The sequence below is a fragment of the Anabrus simplex genome, chromosome 10 (assembly GCF_040414725.1).
Source record: "Anabrus simplex isolate iqAnaSimp1 chromosome 10, ASM4041472v1, whole genome shotgun sequence".
Taxonomy (NCBI): domain Eukaryota; kingdom Metazoa; phylum Arthropoda; class Insecta; order Orthoptera; family Tettigoniidae; genus Anabrus; species Anabrus simplex.
In genome coordinates, this window is record NC_090274.1 from 72,095,306 (window position 1) to 72,119,664 (window position 24,359).

General features: G+C 40.1%; 1 protein-coding gene across 1 annotated transcript in view; it reads left to right on the plus strand.

Annotated features, from left to right (window-relative positions):
• The window catches only part of AGO1 (protein argonaute-2), a 327,978-nt gene that overhangs the window by 132,665 nt on the left and 170,954 nt on the right, over window positions 1–24,359 (plus strand). The window contains exon 9 of the mRNA XM_067155023.2: window positions 9,436–9,699. Within this exon, the coding sequence (XP_067011124.1) occupies window positions 9,436–9,699 (264 nt within the window). The remainder of the gene's footprint in view (window positions 1–9,435; window positions 9,700–24,359) is intronic.

The window sequence follows — 24,359 nt, forward strand, 5'->3', positions numbered from 1 at the left end:
AGATAAATCCATTCAGAATGGATTATTACACTAGATAAATCCATTCACAATAAATAAGTATTGATCAGTGGAACACTTTTCTTGTCTATACACTCCTAACAGAGGACCACAAAAACCAAAGATTTGAGTGTGCGATGAAGTTGTTGACTTGTTATGACGAAGAAGGTGATGGCTTCTTGAGTCAGATCGTAACTGGAGACGAAACATGGGTTTTGCATATCGCCCAAATCTAAGCAACAGAGCATGGAATGGAGGCACACACACATACACACTCGCCTGTAAAAGTGAAAGCCAAACAGACTGTCCCAGCGCAAAATCATGGTGTCGGTGTTTTGGGATAGGCATGGTGTTTTATTGGTCGACTTCATGCAACAAGGAACCACTATCAATGCAGAAGCATACTGCCAAACCCTAAGAAAGCTATGCAGAGCAAGTCAAAACAAAAGACGCGGCATGCTGACAAAGGGAATTGTCCTTCTCCATGACGATGCAAGACCTCACACTGCAGGCCAGACCCCCGATTTATTGGGAAGTTTTAGACCACCCACCCTCCAGTCCTGATCTTGTGCCGAGTGATTACCATCTGTTCCTCCACCTCAAACATCACCTCTGTGGCAACCATTACGATGATGACGACGTGAAAACGGCAGTGAACTCTTGGTTATCGGAGCAGGTGGCAAGTTTCTATGAAGAGGGTACTTTAAAATTGGTTACAAGGTATGATAAGTGTTTGAACAAACTTGGCAAGTATGTCGAAAAATAGAGTGAAGTATGTACTTTCTGAAAATAACTTTACTTTTTAAAAATAACCTTTCGTTGTGTACTAATTTTCAAATGGACCTTACTTAAAAAACACTCCTCGTATTACCATTGTACTGGTCAGGAAAAACATGAAAAACTATGCAGTAGGAGAACAAATTAGGTAAAAGGTAAAATGAGCTTACCTGAGCAACCTGGTGAGTAGATCCTCTAACTTTCACAAGCATGCACACACACAGATATATAAACTAACACACATAATTTCTTTCTCTAAATTGGCGTGTTTATCTTACTCCCTGCAATGCCATCATGCGTATTTGAGTTTTGCTTCCATCTTCTCTTAAAACACAAATGCGTCCATCTTGACTCCAGCATTTCTGCAGTCCCCATAAATCCCTTGCCTGATTCAGGATGTTTTCTCTCACACTTGTGAGGGACTCACTTAACATGAGCCCACTACCCTTCAAAGCTTGTTTTGCGCGCTACACTCGATCACGATCGTAGTACCACTTCAGCAGACGTTCGATTTCGGCAACCCAGCCTGCGGCAGTGATCTCATCAAGAATTGAAAGTTCTACCGAGAGTTTATTTTTTAGAGTCTCTAGCATATTGATGTAAACGTCCTCGGACGTCTGTTCCAGGACACCATGCAATAAGAGGTATTTCCGGCGACTGTACTGTTCGGCCTCGTCCAATACGTCTTGTTTTTGGAGTCGATCTTCCAGACCTTTCAGCTCCCCTTTGAGCTTAGAGATATCTTCGCTGGCCTGTTTCTTGAATGCCTGGAACTTGCCGCCAAGCGCTTGGAGCATTTGTGGGTTGGCGGCATTGACTGCTGCGTCTAGGCGATCTTGAAAGTCTTTCATGCAATCTTTGAAAGCAGTTATCTTTGCTACTTCCTTTACCTACGTTGTGGGTACTTTCTAAAGAAGAAGGCACTTAAATATACAACTTTGTTCACACGGATTTAGCATTTTGAGCTAATTAACTTGCAATTTAAACTAGCCTAGAGTAAAACAGAACATAGAAGTTGATGAGCAGGCATCCTGAAGGCGTCAAATTACAATGCTTGCACACGATAGCTGAGGCCATACATTTTTTATTACTATTATTTATATATTAAAAATATTTCCTAAGCCAGCTTTGTCCAGTTCACTCGCCCGTTCTGATGGACCGATTTGCTTAAGTTTTTGTTTTATTCTCTGCGGAATTACCTGCCAGTGAATCATCAAGCATTGATAGGTTTGTAGGATCAGTCGGTCAGCTTTGAGTAATCACTAAATAACCACTCCCAGTAACAGGGATGTATAGAACTAGCACTAATAGAGCGCACTGCTGTTGTACTGGGTAAGCACAATGCGCTCTTCATTTGTCTCCTGTGTTCTCATGCTGCTAAACATCCACGAATATAAGTTGCTTAAATTGTTATTTTCGTGACTATGCCGAGCTATTGCAGTGTTCCTCTTTGAAAAATCATGGAAGCCCATTTTCGTTTCACCAGTTCCCACAAAATAAAATGCTCTTAGAAGAAAAATTTCGGTGAGAAGAATCTGACCAAAAATATTAAAGTGTGTTCCCATTATTTTCAACTCTGTGACTTCACGAAAACTTTGTTGGGAAATAAATCCTATTTTCTACCTATAAACTGATTAGGCATTTTGTTAACTACCACCGAATTTATGCGTTTGTATTTAAAGGTTAGAGAGCAAGATTAAAACCGGGCGTTGTTTCATCGCTCTTTCTGTGCACCGTGAACACAACAAAAGCAAGGAAGAGGCCATACACCAGAAAATTGGCGGATTACCACGATAAGCCTACAATATCGGAATATGCAGAAATCGTCCCCTTTGAAGTACGGGAAGAAATCGTGAATATACCAGAAGAAGTGAATGTTACATTTGTGACTCCCATTTTCAAAGACATCAGCACTCAAAAAATCCTACAGGTAATTTGGTTGTTGAGCAAACAATGCGTAATCCTGATGCCTTATTGCTCTATACAGGGTCTGTAGACGTCCAACATTGTAATTTGGTGTTTGCTGTTCTGGGAGAAAACAGATACAATTTACAAATATTCCCTCTTGAACCCAGACTGTGTTTCTTCTTGACAGTTATGAAGCTAAGGACCAACAAATCTGACAAAGAACTAAGCCTTAACTTCGGAATCCATGAAACTACTGTTGGGATAATATTTAATGTTTGGATTGATTGAGTTGAATATGTGGCCTGATAGGGAAAATGTCCTTGAAAACAGCCCCCTTGCTTTTAGACAGAAATATCCCTCGACTAGAGTTATAACTGGTGCAACTGAGATTATTATAGAAAAACTTGTTCCAAGGGCAAACATTCCACTTTAATAGGGCTAACGGTCCTCAACCATTTGATACGGGGATACTAAAAAGTTTATACATTTTGGCTGCACGTTTCTGAACACTGAATAATACCAGTCTTGGGGGAAATGCTCTAATGTGTAGCTTACAGCAGCAATATGCTTACAACATGCCTTGGGGCCTGCTCCAGCAAAACATTCACATTCCCTTCCTATAATGTCACCAGGTACTCGTAAAATAAGCTTCACATTGTAGGCCTTATGATTTGTGTACTCGGATTTCACAGCACTGCATTTTAGAATTTCACCCGATTGAAATTAACCTTTTATAAACAAAACAAACTTTTCGCTGAAAAGTCTGTATCCAGCATAACACAATGATTTGTAGTTGGAAACAGGTGCTCCATCTATTTCCGATTTTCTAAATACGAAATGATCAATCAGATGCAAATCTGTGATAGTGATCTTCACCTTATGGCTGATATTCAAAGGAACCAGCACTGGGAAACTCAAAAATATTCACATGCCTTTGGTGGTGGATAAAGGCTGTATCTGCAATTTCATGTAAGCCATCAACCTTTAAAAAAAATATATGAATCGAAGTCTATAAGCAAGGGGAGCAAGTTCGTGTTTAAATATCTATTCATGATTTAAGTCTTGTGGAGGTACATTTATACATTTTTCGATGTACAATACTCAAGTAATTGTAATCTTTAGGAAAAGGCATGCTGACTCCTATTCATTATTTGGATAATAAAGCGTATTGGAATTGTCTAATTACCGCTGTACTAATTCTTCATTACTCCCGCTAGTTTGAGCGTTTCTGGTCCGTAGCTCATTTTGCAGCTGTTTAACGCTTAAACACTGTAAATCGTCCGTAATATGCTAGGGGATATACTATACAATTAATTAATATAGTCTTCGATTAAAATTAGAGAAGGTACAGTCCGCTTTAGCTCAGAAAACTCTTGTCACATTCTATACGTTACTCGCAGCTGACTGGGAGAAACATAAAACGCCCATTTTCACACCAGGCAAATGCCAGGGCTGTACCTTAATTAAGGCCACGGCCGCTTCCTTCCAATTTCGACGCCATTCCTATCCCATCGTCACCATAAGACATATCTGTGTCGTTGCGACGTAAAGAAAAAAAAAAAGAGAGAGAGAGAACATAAGATGATTGCCTTGCGCTTACCCAGTAATACACAAGCGCTATCTGGCGCGAACTTTCTCTGCCTACATCCCTATTGCAGGCAATGGCTTACCCTAGCCCGCAATACATTCTGTGCTTAGCGGGTTGCATACAGCTAAGGAGGGATATCTTTACCTGAAGATATCGAAGCTAAACAATTAAAATTGGCTGCGACCATAGACAAACCTGCAATTTCAACCAAACTTGGTATACATATGACTTAACACTATCTAGAGAGAAATACCATCAGAGAAAGGCACACCTAGCCCCCCCCCCCCCAGGGGCAGAGGGGGGAGGGATTGACATGTAGAAATAATGGACAGTCCCTTATATTAGTATTGAATCCATAGTTTTGGGGGTCGCTGAGATGAATACTGACACCCCAGATGACATTTAAGTCCAAGTTAAGCCACCATCGGAATGTGGGTCAGAAGGCGTGAGATAGGAAATGTCCAAAATGACGGAGATTAGGCTTGAATTCACAATTTTCAGGTTTGCTAGGCTGATTGTAGACAGTTCCAATGGCAGTTGGAATCGTATACATCATATCTATAGCACAAAGTGTAAATATATACATTTTATCATTTATTTTTATTATTTGAAATATTACCGTCGTCATCTGGAGCAGTTTCCAACCACAGGCTGGGTCTGCTTGGAACATAAGCCTCTCCATTGTTTTCTGTCTATCCACCACATCTCTTCTCTCACTCTAGTCCAGTTCCCTCCTCTCGATGCTCTTCTTTACACCTTTCAGCCATCTGTTCCTTGGTCTTTCTCTAGGTCTCCTTCTTTTCAACTCCATTTCTAACATCGTTCTTGGTATCCTTTCTTCTCCCATTCTCTTGACATGTCCATACCGCTGCAGGCTTGATTTTTTTATATTTTCCTATGGGGGTACCTTATTTACCAATCCTGAACTCTCTCAGTTCCTACTCTGTCCATTCTTGTTAAACCTACTCGACATTTTTTAAACTTCATTTCTACTGCTTGTATTCTACTTTTATCCCTCACCTTCATCACCCATGTTTCTGATCCATATGTTAGAATTGGCACAAAATAAGTCTTGTGGATAATTCCATTACATCTATGTGATACATCCCTGTTCCATATCAATCCTTCCTCACTCTTAAAGAATCCAGTTGCACACCTTCCTCTTTCATTGATTTCCACCCTGTTTCCTCCATTTCTTCAATTACGCTTCCCAGGTATTTAAAGCTTTCAGCTTTTTTTCAGCTGCTCCCCTCCTAATATCATGCCATTATACACTTGGTTCTTTTTCGTGTCGTTACCAGCGCTTCACTCTTTTGTGCTGAGAATTTCATTCCTTAAGTAGACACAACTTCCTCCCATACATTGAGCTGTTCCGGCACTTCACTCTCATGGTTTCCCCATATTATTAGATCTGTGAACAGCACTGCTTTCATTCTTCTCTCTCCTATGGTTTGTGCTATCTATATTATATCATCCATCCACTCCTGGTGCTTTTCCCAGTGTCATCCTCTTCACAGCTTTCTCCACTTCTGCCCAAGCTAACTCCTCCATTTTCTCCTCACACCTCCCATCAGTTTCCTCATTATAATCTTCTTCACTTAATCCAACCACTTTCAGGAGGTTCTCGAAGTATTCCTTCCAAATTCCTCCTTTTTCTCCACTAGGTTACCATTTTTATCCTCTATTCTGCCCATTTCACTCTGTCTACTCTTTCTTTTATTTCTCACCATTCCAGATAATACTTTCCGATTGCCTTTGCCATCTTCCTCCATCATCTGTGTCCACTTCTCCATCCACTTCCTCCTCTCCTCTGTAACCACTTTTTTAGCTTCCATCCGTTCGTATAGTCTTCTCTTGTTGGAACCACACCCGAAAGGTCTTGGTTTTTCTTCTCTACTGTTTCTTTCACTCTGTCATTCCACCATGGTGACTTCTTCCAGTTCTTCTTTCTGCAGGTTCTTCCACATGTTGTTTTAGCAGCTTTTACCAAAGTACTTTTAAATCATTCCCATTCCTCCTCTACTGTCCTTGGTTCATCTGTTGGTAATTTCTTACTTATTAGTTCTTGATACTCCTCGGTTTTCTTCTCTTTCAGTTTTCATACTTTTATTTTCCTTTAGTGGTCTTCTGTATTTTTTCTTTCTTTCAGTAGGTATTCACAGATTCATTACCAACAGCCGGTGGTCACCTTCTAAGGCCACTGATGGTATTACCTTCACCTGTGATGTTCCTTTTCATCTCGCAGTCGAAGAGCATATAGTCCACAACTGATTTCAGTGACTAATCTCTGCTATACCGGTTGAGTTGCCCGTGTGGTTAGGGTCGCGCAGTTGTGAACTTGCATCCTGGAGATTGTGGGTTCGGACCCCACTGTCGGCAGCCCTGAAGATACAGTAGAACCTCGATGATTCGAAATCGGTTAATTCAAAATCCAAAATTCAAAGAAGGTCTCGTTCCCGGAAACGAGATACAGTTTTGCATGTTATTTAAATTGTTTAATTCGAAATACGGATAATTCGTAATTCGAAGTACATTGTCGGCCCCATTACCGAAATTCAGACTTTTAATTCGAAACTGCTTTTACATTTTCAAACAATAGTATGTTACAGAGTAATTTCAACTCGAAATGTATACGCGTCATAATAGAACGCGTGTTCCGGAACGTGGGGGGTAGCTTTCCGCACTTACACTCACTTCGGTGGGTCTACAATGCGCTTCATGATTGCCAAGTTGAATGAAATCGGAATTCTTTTGTATTCAACCTTTTAAGGAACGCCGTAATATCACGCAACAGGCAGTGTGCGGGAAAACAGAATCCGCGAACACTGGCGATGCCGACAGTTGACGAAAAACGTGGCTCGTATAATAAATTCGTAGGCACCGAACTATACTGTCATTGCCGATGAAACTGCATTGCTTTATTTTAATGCGAGCCCAAACGGTCTTATGGTTTTAAAGGAGAAATTGCCAGCCGGGGAATCGTACAAGGGTCGGGGATGATGGTCATTGTAGTGCGTTGCAATTGCAATGCACATGGAAGCGAGAAACTTTATCCCCTCGTCATAGAAAAGTTCGATAAGCTACAATGTTCTAAGGGCGTCGGGCACTTTCCATCGCAGTACAAAGCATCTAAAAATGCAAACAGTACAGATATCCAAAAAATAATGCATTTGCACAGGGGAACCAGCATAATTTATCCTCGTCTTTGAATTGTGTGATTTTTTTTCCTTTCGTTCCGTGAGGTTATGTTCGTCAGTGATTTATCCAAGTGCATTATTTGAACATTGTAGATGCACCTTGTTGGATACATTTCAGAAATAGTTTTTCCATGGCATTGGAAAGGTTTAAACTGTGAATCGAGGTGATTGCATGTATTACCGGTAATGGGTCTTAGAATACTTTGTGACGCGGCAAGTGTTTACATTTAAGCACGAGAGAAGTCCCATGGCGGGAAATCGTACAAGGTTAGAGTCATAGGAAAGTTTGATTTTAAGGGCATCGGGTACTTTCTGTGTAAATACAAGGCTCTAAAATGCATACAGTATAGTACTCCAATGAATAAAGCACTTGCACATGGGAGCCAGCATAGATTTCTCCTCGTCTTTGAATCGTGCTTTTTTTTCTTTCTTTCGTTGCATGAGGTTATATTTGCCAGTGAGATATGCAAGTGCATTATTTGAATACCGTAAATGCACATTTTTGGATAAATTTTTGAAATATTTCTTTTTTCATGGCATTTGAAAGGTTTAAACTGTGAATCGAGGTTAACTGCATGCAGTAACGGGTCTTAGAATATTTCGTAACGCGGCTAGGGTTGGTACTTCTGAATTGCGAATTGGTGGTTAATTCGAAATCACGTAATTCGAAGTCCGATTTTCGAGTCCCAACGACTTCGAATTAACGAGGTTTTACTGTAGTTTTTCGTAGTTTCCAGTTTTCACACCAGGCAAATGTTGGGGCTGTATCTTAAGCCCACGATAGCAAAGAAAAATCTCTGCTATACCTTGTAATAATCAATTGAAACAATCAATTTTATTTTTATTATTTTAAATTGTAGTTATTTATATTGTTTTCAATGTATTGACAAATCACGTGATATAACAACCTGCTGCAAAAATATTTGTATCTTTGAATGAGGCTGTGGTTCTACCTGAAATATATTAAATGTAAGCAGTATTCAGTTGATTATCATTTGGTAGTGTTAAGCTGTTTTGTTTTATTTTATTTTATTATTTGAAACAATCAATTTGGGCTGTCAAATGTGCTAAGTTCCACGCAAAACAGAAAAAAACTAAAACTTTAAATTAAACATACAATAAAAAATCTAAAAGTACAAAATATTTCATAAAAACCAAGCGAGGGGCTGCGTGGTTTGGATCATGTAGCTCTCGGCTTGCATTAGGGAGATAGTGGTTTCGAACCCTATTAGGCATCTCTAAAGGTGGTGTTCTGTGGTTTTCCTGTTTTCACACCAGGCATATGCTGGTGCTGTACCTTAATTAAGGGCATGGTTGCTTCCTTCCCGCACCTAGCCTTTCTTATCCTGTCGTTGCCATAAGACCCATTTGTGTCAATGTGACGTAAAACAAATAAAAAAAGGTTCGTAAAATATCAATCAACATTCACAACAAAGACATCTACAAATGTTCGTTTGACACATAATTAACTGGTAATACAAATCCTTTAAGTGAACGTTCAAAAAATTACCCTGGCAGCGCGAGGAGCACTTTTATAGTAAGACACGTTATTTGACCTATTTATAACAGCACAGGTCTTCTAATTATTATTATTCAGGAGATCTGAAAGGCTTCATCTTGTGTACTCCTCAAGCAGTTGAATATGTCCAGAATTTAAATTTTAAATTGTAGTTATTTATATTGTTTTGTTTTTGATGTATTGAAAAGTCACGTGATATAATAACCTGCTGGAAAAATATTTGTATTATTGAATGAGGCTGTGTTTCTGTCTGAAATATATTAAATGTAAGCAGTATTCAGTTGATTATCATTTGGTAGTATTAAGCTGAGTTTGTTTTGAATGGCTGGATGTCATGGTTTATCAATTTTTGTGAGAGTTTGCAATTTCATAGTGTTGTAAAACATCACATTATTTCTTGGAAAATTTTTATGGACACAAGGTTTTAATATATTTGTTGGTATGTGCAGGTATGCAATATTGTGGCTGGTCAGCGCTGCATAAAGAAACTGACGGACATGCAGACGTCGACCATGATCAAGGCCACAGCCCGATCAGCGCCGGATCGAGAGCGTGAGATCAACTCCCTTGTCCGGCGGGCAGATTTTAACAATGATGCCTATGTTCAGGAATTCGGCCTCACCATTAGCAATAACATGATGGAAGTGCGGGGACGCGTCCTACCCCCACCCAAACTCCAATATGGTGGCAGGGTTAGTTCGCTCAGCGGACAGGTCTCTTGCAGTTTTATTATATTTTTCTTCTAACATTAGTTTGTATGGTTTTTTTTAGCTGTTAACCTTTTTGGAGCAAGTTGTGATAGGTTGAGATCAGTGTCTGTTGGTTATTTCAATACTATTTGCTGTATACAGGTTGAGATCAGTGTCTGTTGGTTATTTCAATACTATTTGCTGTATACCTGTCTCCTAGCTATCAATTAATTTGAAATTTTTTGGGTCTGAATAGGACTCACATTGTTTTGAAAATATCCTATTTCTTGAGTATGCTTGAATTATGACTGGAAGACTTATGATTTCTCTGCAAAGATTGCTTTATTCACCTTAATGGCCACGGTCTGATAATTCTCCATTTTATCCCTTACGTTTTCCATAAGATAAGGAAAAGGACAGGAGTCTGGAAACTTGAAGACAGGATGGAAACGACAAAGCTGAAGTGGTATGAGCATATGATGAGAATGGGAGAAGAGAGAGTGCCAGGGGAAAAAAAAGAAAAGAAAAAGGAGGTTTTTCAGAGAAGTTAACAAAAAAAGAGACCACGAGGAAGACCCAAAAGAGGTGGACAGTTTCACTGTGGGATTGCATAGAGAAGAGGGGAAGAAAACGAGAAGATGTACTTAAAAAAGGAGAAGAGTGCTGGAGAGACAGGCACTCTTCTGTTTTCTTCCAGCAGCAAAGGTGTAACTCATCAATATTATTTTTATGACTAGCTTCTGTTTTCATTGTTAGTTCAACAATTCTAACCATTGTCACTTCAAAGGCTGCAGTGTAAATATTTCTTGAGTAGGCTCTTTGAGTGAACATTATGACTTCTCTCTTCTGAATATTTGTCGTGTGTGAACCATTCTTAGAATATTGGCAGTATCCCAACACACGTGACTGAACGCTTGCAAAGGACACTGACAGTAGTAATCCAGATGTGTTGCCATGCTACTATTTTCGTCAACTCTTTTCACCTTCATGAGATTCCTTGACATTTATGTACCCTAGCCATCCAATCTCTCTTTCCACATTCTTCTAGGGTCATTCTGTACTGTCTTTGCATCTTGCTTTGGTATTTTCCACTAGCGTCCCTCCCTCTTATTTTAGATCACCCTCCAGCTCTCTTCCCAGTGATTGCTTTCTTCGATATATTCTTCTTTTGCATTCGGATTGTATGTCCATACTATTTCAGTTTTGCTCTGTCAGTTCTTTGTCCCATATTACATACCCCTTCTCCTTCCATATATCCTTGTTTTGTATTCAGTCTCTTCTGGTCTTTCCTTGTATATTCCTTAAGAACTTCATATCTGCTGCTTGAATCCTGTTCATGTTTCCCTCAGTCAAGGTCCAGGTTGCTGAAATGTACAGTGAATCCTCGTTTATCCATTCCTGGAAACTACGTTTTCCCGTATTATTCCTTCAGATTACGTGTTCCCGTGAGCATCTCAATTAAATCAACGTAAAAATCCTGCATTATCCATTCCTTGAAGAAACTATTTCCTGGATCAACCGCCCAGAAATCTGTCCCATCAATGTCAAAGCCTCAATTAAGCGTTTTTCAAGAATCTATATCTCACGAAAGGACGGCTACGGCCTACCTATGGCTATTTTCTCTTTGACATCACGATAATGAATAGCAAACGAGACAGTACACTTCCTTATTTTGAACCTGTCTCGATTTGGAACCATTCTGTTATTACCAATTTTGTTCTTTCATGGTTTACCATCTTGATATAATGCTCTTATCATCTGTATCGTTACATCCTGAGTTCAAGCATCCTGCAAGATTTTACTACAGGGGTGTTGTGCAGCTTATATTCTGATGTATTTTCTCGCATAATTAACGCACATTTTTGACAAAAAATAAAGGCGAAAACTTCAGATGAGCAAAATTATTCGAGGAATTCATGCACTTAAAAATTATTTACATTTAAAAGATACATCAAATATACACTGAGTTGGTTCAACTCATGTTATGGGGTTAATCGTCATTTGGCGTAAAATTCGAGCGAGAGATTTTTTCTGAAAAGTCAAATAGGGTTCATCAGGTATAAGCGAGTTGGACACGTGGGTTTAAAGTACCGACACTGGAAAATATTCTTCCCATTACGAGCTGACAGTACGATGTGCTATGAAATAAACGTGTACTAATAAAAGTACAATTCCTGTAAGTACATAATATTGACATACCAGCAAAAAAGAAAACTGTGCAACTTGAGTAGAGCTGGACAAACTGTTCGTATCCCATCTTGTACAAGTGACGTATCAGTCCACCCTCTTCCTTCGATACGCACATGGATCCCTCATGGATATTTCACTTTAGGCATTATTTTTCATTATAGAACAACATAAGGTGCAAGCTTTCTGCTGTCACCTGTTACAGCAAGCATTGCAGTACATCGTTCTTTTTTGCTTCCGGTAGCAGGTACGTTAACACTCTGTGTCTCTTTCTTATAGATTGTTCGACTTTGTGGCATGTGGAAACTGATTGGCATCTGACGTGCGGTTCCTATTTGGGAGAGCAAATAGTCCTTCACTTTACACTTCTCAATCACAAAGTGATGAAAATCAGTTACGCTTTGGTTGAAATCACTCAGCATTTTGTGGCATAATGTTGTTCTCCATCGAAGAGAAAGTCCATTTCTCGTCATAAAATGAATGATCACGCCTTGGCTAACCTTCAAATCTGAGGCACTCATTCCATGCGCAGCAGCTATTTCTCATCCTTCAAAATACAGCATTTCATGAGAAACTACATATCCGATGTTGTGTAACGAAATCATGTTTTTAAGCAGACCCTTCCCTACTTTCGGAAACTTGCCGCTTTTTGGTCTGCAAAATGCTTTGCGAGACTTGTTAGTCGCTTGACGTGCCCTTTTCTGTTACCGCGGTAGCGCACGTTGCATTCGGACAGTGAATACTTGAGGCCCGCTGGCCTATTACCGTATGTTTCGGCATAATTGGTCACCGCGAGTTTATAGGATGCAGTTATTACTAGAATACTTGCTCACTGTGGTCTAACAAACAATTTCGAGATCACGCAAAACACATGTTCGTTACCTACCCGAAACACTCGTAAAATAAGTTTGTACCAGACTAGAATAGAACATCACTAGTCACTTCTGTGCTGATTCTCTCAGCTGGTGCAGTGGTATTTCCTACCGGCTGATAGCAGCACGTTGCCCGGTATTTGAAATGCCCGGTTTTGCAATAGGGAGGCCGCTACCTACCAGAGTATTTCGATATCTTTATTTCGAAACACATCCGGAGCTGCGTGATGGATGTTTGAAGAAGTGGGAGCGTCAAATACATGAATATTTCATTTTCTTCACTTTGGACCCAAAAATAGTGGGACGCGTCAATTGTGCAAGGGCGTTAATTACGGTATGTGAGAAAATACTGTATCCTGTTGATTATATTGTGCACTCTCTTCTGCTTAATAAACAAACCTCTGGTGCTTGGTTTTTTAGACCAGAGCCACTAACTCACCGTCATATAGTTCCATAATTGATATTACTTAGGCTGAGTGGCCCTCGAACCAGTCATCAGATTCAGGTAAAAAGTCCCTCATCTGGCTGGAAATCAAATCTGTGCTGCCAGGTCGGATACATGAAATCATAAGATCTTTTTCCTGTGATCGAAGTATATTGTGTGCACACTCTGTGAGTGGGGGACGCAGACAAAGAATTCACGCTAGGTATCCTCTGCCTGTCGTAAGGGGCGACCAAGGGATGATCCAATTAGAACCATGAGACTACCTGTAATTAGTACCATCACGCAGGGAACACAATGGTTCGCATTATTTGTGCGTAGTACCACTATGTTAGGTACGCAATGGGTTTGTGATTAGTAGTGACGGCGTGTGAATCAGAGGTGGGTCCTATAGTACCTGTGATTCGTAGCCCTATATGAGCGACACCATGGTTCTGCCTTACCTATGCTCAGTTCCCACTATGTGAGGAATTCCACGGGATAGTACGAATCCCTATGGTCATTCCACTTGTGTGAGGAACGCCGTAGGTTTGCGTTGCCTTTATAGGTTTACGTTGCCTGTAAATAGCGCTGGAATGTGCGAAACAGCATAGATCTGTGTTACATGTGCACATTACACTACCTGTGAATAGTACCATAATGTGTGGAATACCGCGAGTCTTCGCTACGTTTGATTTGTACCGCAACATTACACATAGCATGGTTTTACTTTCCTAGTGATAAATACCATTATGAGGTGCCGATGTCCTGGATTTTGGACCCGTTTCGACTATAAGCATAATCGATTCAGCATCGTGCTATAGAAGCAGTCCCTTGATCAGTAATACGATCGTTTTGTGCCAGCTTCTGTGCATGTCAGGCACTGTGGGTCGGATCCACTGATCATTTTAAATTCATATCCGTTCATCCATTCATTCTTCATCTTCGCGCTTTGAATTCTGGTTAGTGGAGGATTTTGGTCTTTTAAATTGTCATTTCATTTCGTCTCATTTCTTACCATTGGGGGCCGATGACCTCGATGTTAGGCCCCTTTAAACAACAAACATCAATCAATCAAATCAAAGTCTATTGTTCCTTTATGCATTGAATTAGCGTTTGTATACGGATCATGTTTGACAGAAATCGGGCAGTATGCAACTATGCAGTTCCATTGTCTTTTGAGATATAATACACTTGCATATTGCAGTAGAGTCCTTTGTCCTGCTATTTGATTATGACATGTAATATAACGAAGAGTCCTTCCGTTTTTAGTGGTTTGCATTTTCTTACTCTCCCACAGCTGTTGGTTGGTATTCACCACAGTTAGAAGTGAACATGCTGTAAATGGTAGTGTTAGAAATAATCTTTTCAAGAAAGTCAGTGGCTGTCCATAGTCTCCTTTATCATATATTTTCCTAAGTGGTGTGAAAGTTTAGATCTAGGATTAACATTCTTTGTTTGTACCCGGAGCCCTCCTGATTTGATTTCCGGCAAAGTCAGGAATTTATACCTGGATCTGGGGGCTGATTAGAAGTCCATTCAGCCTATGTGAGAAGAATCAAAGAGCTTCTGATAGATAGTCAAGGGTTATGGTCGAGAGAATCCATTACCCTGCCCATACGTCACCTCGTAATCTGTAGGCCTTTGGGCTGAGCAGTGATTGCTGGGTGGACCAAGATTTCTTAGTATTGTAGTGACATTGGGTGTATTTAATCATATTTTGAGGCGCTTGTTGCTGATGACCATTTTGACGTACAGACTACTAGGACCTAGGAGTGTTATTGGTAGACATATGATATATGAATGGACTTGACGTTTAGTTATAATTTCTGAGAAAAAGTTCTGGTGTACTGAGAGCACTGAGCAACCTATGAAGACCCTGTTATCTGTATTCCAGAATTATAAATTGTTTAAAGGATAGATGAAGTATGGGGGTCGATGAATTTCTGTGCTTTAAATTAGATCAGGTAAAGTTGATTTTTATATAGTGTATCACAACTTGCTCCATACAAATATAGTATATGTATCAATACATGAGCTTATGGGCAGCTTAAAGAATAAGATCATAAAGTGTGAAAAGATCTACGTAATTACTATCGGCGTCTGACTAGAAGTCGTGGCTGCTTGTAGTACGGCACAAGTAGTAGATTTTACACTAAGCTACAAACATTAGTTGTGATAGTGTGTGCTCCCTGGAACAGATCCATGTTCGTTATCAAACTGCTCATTATGAGTACTTACAGTAAATATGTAACTAAAATACAATTGCACTACTGCTTTGAAACCTCACAACAGCAACTCTGCTCCCAAAAATTACTGTGATTGTAACCGATGTTTATTGTCAGCCTTGAAACTTGAGATTGGCGCATGCGCAGCAGCCATACTTACCCCACATCCACGCAACGTCTCGTCAGACGATCATAGCAGAATTGTGCACCGTCAAACACAAAATTTGATTGGACCAAAATATTTTTGTTGTATAGCCATCATTGTGACTTTTCGTTGTTGACATTTCGAGTGTGCTTCTGAACTGTCATTCCGCACTGTCAGCAGCCCTGAAGATGGTTTCCCATTTTCACACCAGGCAATTGCTGAGGCTGTAGCGTAATTAAGGTCACAGTCGTTTACCTTCTACTCGTAGCCCTTTCCTATGCTGTCTTCGCCATAGCACCTATGTGTGTCACTGCAACGTTAAGAAATTGTTTTCTAGAACTCGCATTCTTAATGAAAAGTTTCTTGCCTCGTTCTATACATGCCCTTTGCAATGTGCTCCATTTATCCAAGCTCACCCCTATAGACAGTTTTAGTAAATTGTTCTAACTGAAGTCTGTAATAGATCATCATCAGAAACACTTTCAGAAGTTAACTGTAGCCTAGCCGAAAACCGAGGCCGACGAGAAAGGCAGGCCACGACGCACACGTCATACACTGAATGTCATGTGACCCAGCTGGTCTTACTTTAGAGAATGCATCCCCCGGCTCACGCGAGAGACTATCGTAGCATGGTAAATAAAATACCGTATTTAAAATACCCGCACATTTCTTTTTAAAAATTGAGGCACGAAATTGAGGTGCGGGTTTTATTTGCGTTAATGTTAGCTAATTTTTTTTTTTTCGGAATCAGCCTTCCTCAAGGTAGGGTGCGGTGATTATTCGGTGGCAGTGATTACTCGCGTAAATACCCGTATTTACGCGAATGATACCCACGCATGTAAAAAAAATTAAGGCACGAAATTGGGGTGCGGGTTTTTTGCGTCAATTTTGTCATTAAAAGATTTTTTTTTCAAAATCAGCCTTCCTAAAGTAGGGTGCGGTGATTATTCGCGTAATACAGTACATTTCAGCTCACTTAAACCTACAAAAAGAACACTACTGAACTACCGATCGAATGAAATATAATGTGTCTTACCATCCTTGATTCAGCTAAAACTAAAAATCTTATTGAGGTAAAGATATGCACACTCAGATAATGTTAATGTTAATTACAATTTACAATAACATTCATGTAAGGAATATCTTATTGAATTCCGGGTGGAAGGTAGGCCTATTGTAAGCTGTTTACAACTCTTACATTTGTTCCACTCCATACCTGGCTTCAGCATCATATCTAATACTTAAATTTTGCTACCTTCCTGGAAGTTATCTTGGAGCCACCCTATTCAAATAGAAATGAAATAAAATAGAGCGTATCTTACTAGCCTTGGTTGATAAAATCTAAAACTCTTACTGCAGTAGAGACATGCACACTCAGATAAGTCAAATGTTGATAATAAGGATGGTTAATGTGCAATTAAGCCTATATTTACAATAAGATAAGGAATATTTACTGTATTCCTTATATGAATGTTATTGTAAATTATCTTATTGAATCCAGGATGAAAGGTAGGGCCTGTTGTAAGCTATTTACAATCTGGTTTCAGCATCATATTTAATACTTAAGTTTTGCTTCCTTCCTGAAAGTTGAAATTAAATGAAACATAGTGTTTCTTACTAGCCTTGGATGACAAAAACTAAAATTCTTACTGCAGTAAAGATATACACACTCATAGAAATCAAATGTTGCTAATGAAACTGGTTAATATGCAAGTAATTACAAGTAACGTACAAGTATTGTACATGTACTTAAATAGCATATGAATGTATTACTTCTAAATCCTCAGCACTGGAGTTGTAATTTATCAACTCGTGTATTGCTGCCCAACATTGCTGAATGAAGTGAAGAACGTTGAGGTTGTATACATATTTTTGTAAGTAAATACTTAAATACACTCACGCACACAACACTATAAATGTAAGGAACTGTTGCACAACACCAAATCTCCATTATTTCCTTCCATAATCCACAATGCACTAGGGATAACACTGCAAGAACACATGTAATAACTGGCTTCACTCTACCATTACTGGGACTGGTCTTGTCACGTGACTTTACCAGACCCTGGCCTATCTTTCTCGTCAGCCTCGCCAAAAACCCATCACAGAAGTTGTACTTATTAATATAAAGCATAGCATTGAAATGGTTTTCACGACGATGATCTTTGTTGCTTAAAGGGGCCTAACAGCTTGGTCATCGACCCCTATAAGGGGTTTTTCATTGAGGTCGTATGTCTCATTGGCTGAATGGTCAGCGTTGAGGCTTTCGTTTCCGAGGGTCCCGGGTTTGAATCTTGGTCGGGTCGGGGGTTTTTTCGCCTCGGAATAATTCTTCTGGCCTGGGGACTGGGTGTTCATGTTTGTCGGAACACTTTCCTCTTGATATTCAGACAACACACTACACTACTATCCACCAAAGAAACGCGCAATTTTGATTACATCCCTCCATATAGGGCTGGCTTCAGGAAGAGCATCTGGCCATAAAACAAGGCGAAATTCACATGTGCGACACAGTTCGCACCTGCGGCCCCGTGGGTGTGGGAAAAGCTGTAGAAAAAGAAGATTGAGGTTGTACGTGAAGCTGCATTAGTCTATGAAATAGGAGGGATGAGAATGCCCAAAAATTCTTCATCATCGGTTTATAATACAGTTCTAAAACTGATCAGTTGCCATGTCCAGATTATCTTATCAATAACTACTTCCTTAATTGAAACATAATTTTGAGCGTGGATGTCAATTGGAATTTGTTTCATTAAGGTTTTTGTAGGTTTTTCTCATGGATGTTTTCCTTCAATGAAGCCTTCTGCCACAGTTCTCATTAAATTGGAATGGTGCATTTTGTGACTCCACCTTGCAAAACAGCACGTACGGTGGGTGTGAAGGATTGATCTCCATTTGTTCACAGTAACAAGGACTATGGTGTTTGACATCTTATCTCTCCACGTCACATTTATCATCGCAGGCATTCAATGCAACAGTCCATACAGATGCATGTACAGTAGTATTCTCATACGAAGAGGTCTTTTCTTCTGCATTAAAGCTGTTTTCGCCTGAGCAATATGGTATTTAACTTCAGCTGTGCATTTTCCACCTCTGTTATCTTCTGGCCTAGGTAGGTAAAAGACTTGAATTGAAGGTGATGGCTCTTTAGTGAAAGAAATGTCACTAAAATGTATCAAATGAGGAAATATGGGTCAGCAATGTTACTTAAAAGAGACACTAGGTGGAAGAAAATATGTCATTGGTTGGTATCACTACCACGGCAGGCAGAAGATCCTATATGTGTGGGACGAAGGCTGGCTGAAAAAAATCCTGCAATGAGCTATTTATTGCTGGTGAGAAAAGAAAGGGGGAACCACCTCACTTCATTTCTTACGAAAATGCCATGAAATTCGTGTATCAAACCTATGGTTAAGACAGATTAATTATCTTCCTTGAAGAATTGTAGTATTAATTTCAACAAAAATATTGTTTAACCAAGGCCAGTACCAGAAACCTGATGGAACTACTGCGCTTTTTCCTCCCCACTGTGGGTGTTTGAATAGGGCATTGTGTAAAAATTTCTTAAATTTTCATAGTGCAGTCTGTTTTTGCTTAGAAGTTACATTTAACCATTTTACTAGCTTTCTTGCTATTGTAATTTTACATGCATTTTTGGCATCTAGTGGTGATAGAAATAACAGATTAAAAGCAAAATCAAGTCTCATAAGACTCATGTATTGTGCTGTGAACCCTTGGATGTTACCTCAGTATATTTTAAGTTTATTTTGCTTTCACTGGTTTGTTCTGCATGGATGTCAGTGTTGTGTCTCAATGGTAAAGATGTGTGAAGGCTTCTCGGTACACTGTGAGAAGCCAGCAAACATCATGAAACCTCTGCAACTGTTCGTTATTTTTTTCTGTTCCAACTTCTCTTTCAGTTTCAATATCAGCTTGTTGTGAATAAAGCGTTGCAGATGGGGGCACAATTATCAAGTCGATCTTCTTTAGAAATGAAGAATAGAACAAAATATTGTGTCGTAACGACTTAACATTCGTTGTTCATCATTGAAAGAATATTCACTTTTTATGTACCTTATTTACATAATTTAGAATTCTCTTATAAAGGGGGGAAAGAGTTTTAAATTTTCTTAGCTTTCTGAACAAACAACAATTTTGTCTTGCTTATCTTGAACACTTACATCAGCAATGATCTTTACCTGTGTGAAATTGCTAAACACTTGTGTAAAATACTTGTCAGCTGTTGATAACCACTTAAGCACATGTCCATTCACAATGCTACATGCTGTACATAGAGAACTAGATCAGAATATGAACAACAGTATGTCTTGCTACACGTTCATCACAGGTGACATTGTAAGACACAGTAGAATTAATGAGTTACTTACCACATCTGGAGATTTTAAAATTACTTTACCATAATGAGCGTAAATTACGTTGATTTGTCTATTCTTTATATATAATTCTTACACGGTTCAAGTTTGTGGGTTACTGTAGTCACGTCCTAGTTCGTGAAGCGTAGGCAACAGCTGAGTGGCCTAGTAAGCGGTCCTGAGAGTCGGGATACCAGTTGCTATGGAATGGGAGTGGGCATCTCGGACATATTCTGAGTCATGGCCCTCCTTGTGCTCAGGCGGCTAGGACTATACAATCCACCGTTGGTCCATAACCCGTTAGAGGAGAGATCCTCACTTGGACTATGTGCAAGTAGGGTAGCATCCTGCTTTATGAATTTACCGAGCTCAGAACATTTTAAGCAGGCCTCGGACCTATGGGAGTAACGGAGTCCGACTCCCATTTGACAGGCGAGGGACTCCTTGAAAACAACTTGGTGAACAAAATGGAATTTGATGGGGAGCTATGAATATTAACGGGGCTTATGGAAGAAAGAAAGTAGAACTGGCTGAGTCAGCAAAGAGGATGCATCTGGATGTGCTAGGAGTAAGTGATATTCGGGTAAGGGGAGATAACGAGGAAGAGATAGGAGATTATAAAGTGTACTTGACGGGTGTTATAAAGGGAAGGGCTGAGTCTGGGGTAGGGCTCTTTATCAGGAATACCATTGCACGGAACATAGTTTCTGTTAGGCACGTAAATGAGCGAATGATGTGGGTAGATTTGGCAGTTGGAGGAATTAGGACTAGAATTCTGTCCGTGTATTCACCATGTGAGGGTGCAGATGAGGATAAAGTTAACAAGTTTTATGAAGCATTGAGTGACATCGTGGTCAGGGTCAACAGCAAGGATAGAACAGTGCTAATGGGCGATTTCAATGCGAGAGTTGTGAATACAACTGAAGGATACGAAAGGGTGATTGGTAAATATGGGGAAGATATGGAAGCTAATGCGAATGGGAAGCATTTGCTGCACTTCTGTGCTAGTATGGGTTTAGCTGTTACGAATACATTCTTCAAGCATAAGGCTATTCCCCGCTACACATGGCAGACTAGGGGTACCAGATCCATAATAGACTATATCCTAACAGACCTTGAATTCAATAAATCTGTTAGGAATGTACGAGTTTTCCGCGGATTTTTCGATGGTACAGACCACTATCAGATCTATAGTGAACTAAGTATCTTTAGGCCTAGGGTAGAGAAAGTGAAATCTGTCTGCAAACGAATAAGGGTAGAAAATCTCCAGGACGAGGAAATTAGACAGAAGTACATGGATATGATTAGTGAGAAGTTTCGAACCGTAGACAGTAAGCAGGTTCAGAATGTAGAAAGTGAATGGGTGGCATACAGGGATGCTGTAGTAAAAACAGCAAGGGAATGCCTAGGAACAACATGTGTAAAGTTGGGAAAAAAATAGTTGTTGAATCCAAAAAGAAGTCTTGGGAAGATTTTGGTAACAACCTGGAAAGGCTAGGTCAAGCAGCAGGGAAAACTTTCTGGACAGTAATAAAGAATCTCAGGAAGGGAGGGAAAAAGGAAATGAACAGTGTTTTGAGTAATTCAGGTGAACTCATAATAGATCCCAGGGAATCACTGGAGAGGTCGAGGGAATATTTTGAACATCTTCTCAATGTAAAAGGAAATCATCATGGTGGTGTTGTGAACAGCCAAGCTCATGGGGAGGAGGAAAATGATGATGGTGAAATTATGCTTGAGTAAGTGGAAAGGATGGTAAATAAACTCCATTGTCATAAAGCAGCAGGAATAGATGAAATTAGACCTAAAATGGTGAAGTATAGTGGGAAGGCAGGGATGAAGTGTCTTCATAGAGTAGTAAAATTAGCATGGAGTGTTGGTAAGGTACCTTCAGATTGGACAAAAGCAGTAATTGCACCTATCTATAAGCAATGGAACAGGAAGGATTGCAACAACTATCAAGGTATCTCATCGATTAGTATACCAGGCAAAGTATTCACTGGCATCTTGGAAGGGAGGGTGCGATCAGTCGAGAGGAAGTTGGATGAAAACCAGAGTGGTTTCAGACCACAGAGAGGCTGTCAGGATCAGATTTTCAGTATGCGCCAGGTAACTGAAAAATGCTACGAGAGGAATAGGCAGTTATTTTTATGTTTCGTAGATCTAGAGAAAGCATATGACAGAGTACCGAGGGAAAAGATGTTCGCCATACTGGGGGACTATGGAATTAAAGGTAGATTATTAAAATCAATCGGAGGCATTTATGTTGACAATTGGGCTTCAGTGAGAATTGATGGTAGAATGAGTTCTTGGTTCAGGGTACTTACAGGGGTTAGACAAGGCTGTAATCTTTCACCTTTGCTGTTCATAGTTTACATGGATCATCTGCTGAAAGGTATAAAAGGGCAGGGAGGGATTCAGTTAGGTGGAAATATAGTAAGCAGTCTGGCCAATGCTCACGACTTGGTCTTAATGGCAGATTGTGCCGAAAGCCTGCTGTGTAATATCTTGGAACTTGAAAATAGGTGCAGTGAGTATGGTATGAAAATTAGCCTCTCGAAGACGAAATTGATATCAGTAGGTAAGAAATTCAACAGAATTGAATGTCAGATTGGCGATACAAACCTAGAACAGGTCGTTAATTTCAAGTATTTAGGTTGTGTGTTCTCCCAGGATGGTAATATAGTAAGTGAGATTCAATCAAGTTGTCATAAAGCTAATGCAGTGAGCTCGCAGTTGCGATCAACAGTATTCTGTAAGATGGAAGTGAGCTCCCAGACGGAACTATCTTTACATCGGTCTGTTTTCAGACCAACTTTGCTTTACGGAAGAGAAAGCTTGGTGGACTCAGGATATCTTATTCATAAGTTAGAAGTAACAGACATGAAAATAGCAAGAATGATTGCTGGTACAAACATGTGGGAACAATGGCAGGAGGGTACTCGGAATGAGGAGATAAAGGCTAATTTAGGAATGAACTCGATGGATGAAGCTGTGCGCATAAACCGTCTTCGGTGGTGGGGTCATGTGAGGGGAATGTAGGAGGATAGGTTACCTAGGATAATGGACTCTGCTATGGAGGGTAAGAGAAGTAGAGGTAGACCGAGACGACTATGGTTAGACTCGGTTTCTAACGATTTAAAGATAAGAGGTTTAGAACTAAATGATGTCACAACACTATTTGTAAATCGAGGATTGTGGCGACGTTTAGTAAATTCACACAGGCTTGCAGACTGAATGATGAAAGGCATTACAGTCTATAATGATAATGTATGTTTGTATAATTCTTACAATTCTGTCAACTGAAATCAAACTCTGCACCATGAGTACACAGACTTAACTGTCTTGTAAGACTGTTAGGTCCTGATCTGAGACTTACAAAAATGAATGAAACTGGGAAATGGTCATTCCTAAGTACACTTGTGAATAATTGAATTGCAGATACTGGCCTAGTAGCATATAGCACCCCCCCTTTCATCCTGATTACTGTGGCTTGGCATAATCTCCACAAGTCACTGGAAGTGTTGAGGAGTCCTACTGATCCATGATCATTACACAGCCTCCCACAATCCACAAGAAATTGGTTTGATCAGGGTCCAGGTTATGCACATCCTTCTTGACAGCATTCTAGTGAAGGTGTGTTCTATGGGATTGAGATCGGGGCTCCTTTGAGGCCAGGCAAGCCTCTTCACAGCAATGGAGTGTTCATCGAACTCGTCGACCACAGTTTGGAAGCGATGGGCTGGAGCATTGTCTTGCTGTAGGTACAGTCGCCTGTTGGGTTCTGGAAACGAACAAATGGGTGAATGTGATCTGCCGGGAGGTTCCTGTGATGTTCGCTGGGTAGGATATCAGATGTATTGGTGCCCTTTTCATTCCACAACAGATCCTATACAAAATACCCTGCCATCAAGAGGGATCCATTGCCTTCTGTGGTTGACGACTCGCTCTTACCTGGCTATTGTCAAATACCAAGTGATATGTCGAGTCATCTGATGAGGCAACTTTTTCCATGCTTTGAGTATCCTGTGACAGTGTTTCTTTGCTCATGTCAGTTGTCATGCATTGTGACAGGTGTTGAGAATAGGTACCCTTTTGGGATGCTTGCTTCTGTACCCGTTGGTGGGGAATGTTTCTGGATTTTATGGTTGTTCGCATGTCGTAGTGCAGCATTGAATTTTTGAGTGGTCTGCTGCACCTGTCTGTCTGTTCTTACGAGACATGAACGCATCATACACTACGACAGTTGACCGTGGCAATGGTGGTTTTGCGCAAATCCATGTCCTCGCCGTACACAGCATGGTGGCCCTTGGAAAGCCCAGTGCCTCCACGACTTCTGAGATGGAGTGGTCCGTTTGTCCAGCACCAACAATCTGGTCCACAATCAAATGGGCTGAGGTATCGTGTCTTACTCATCATGTAGTTGACTTATACACTGGTCTGGTGTCCTTGCCGTTA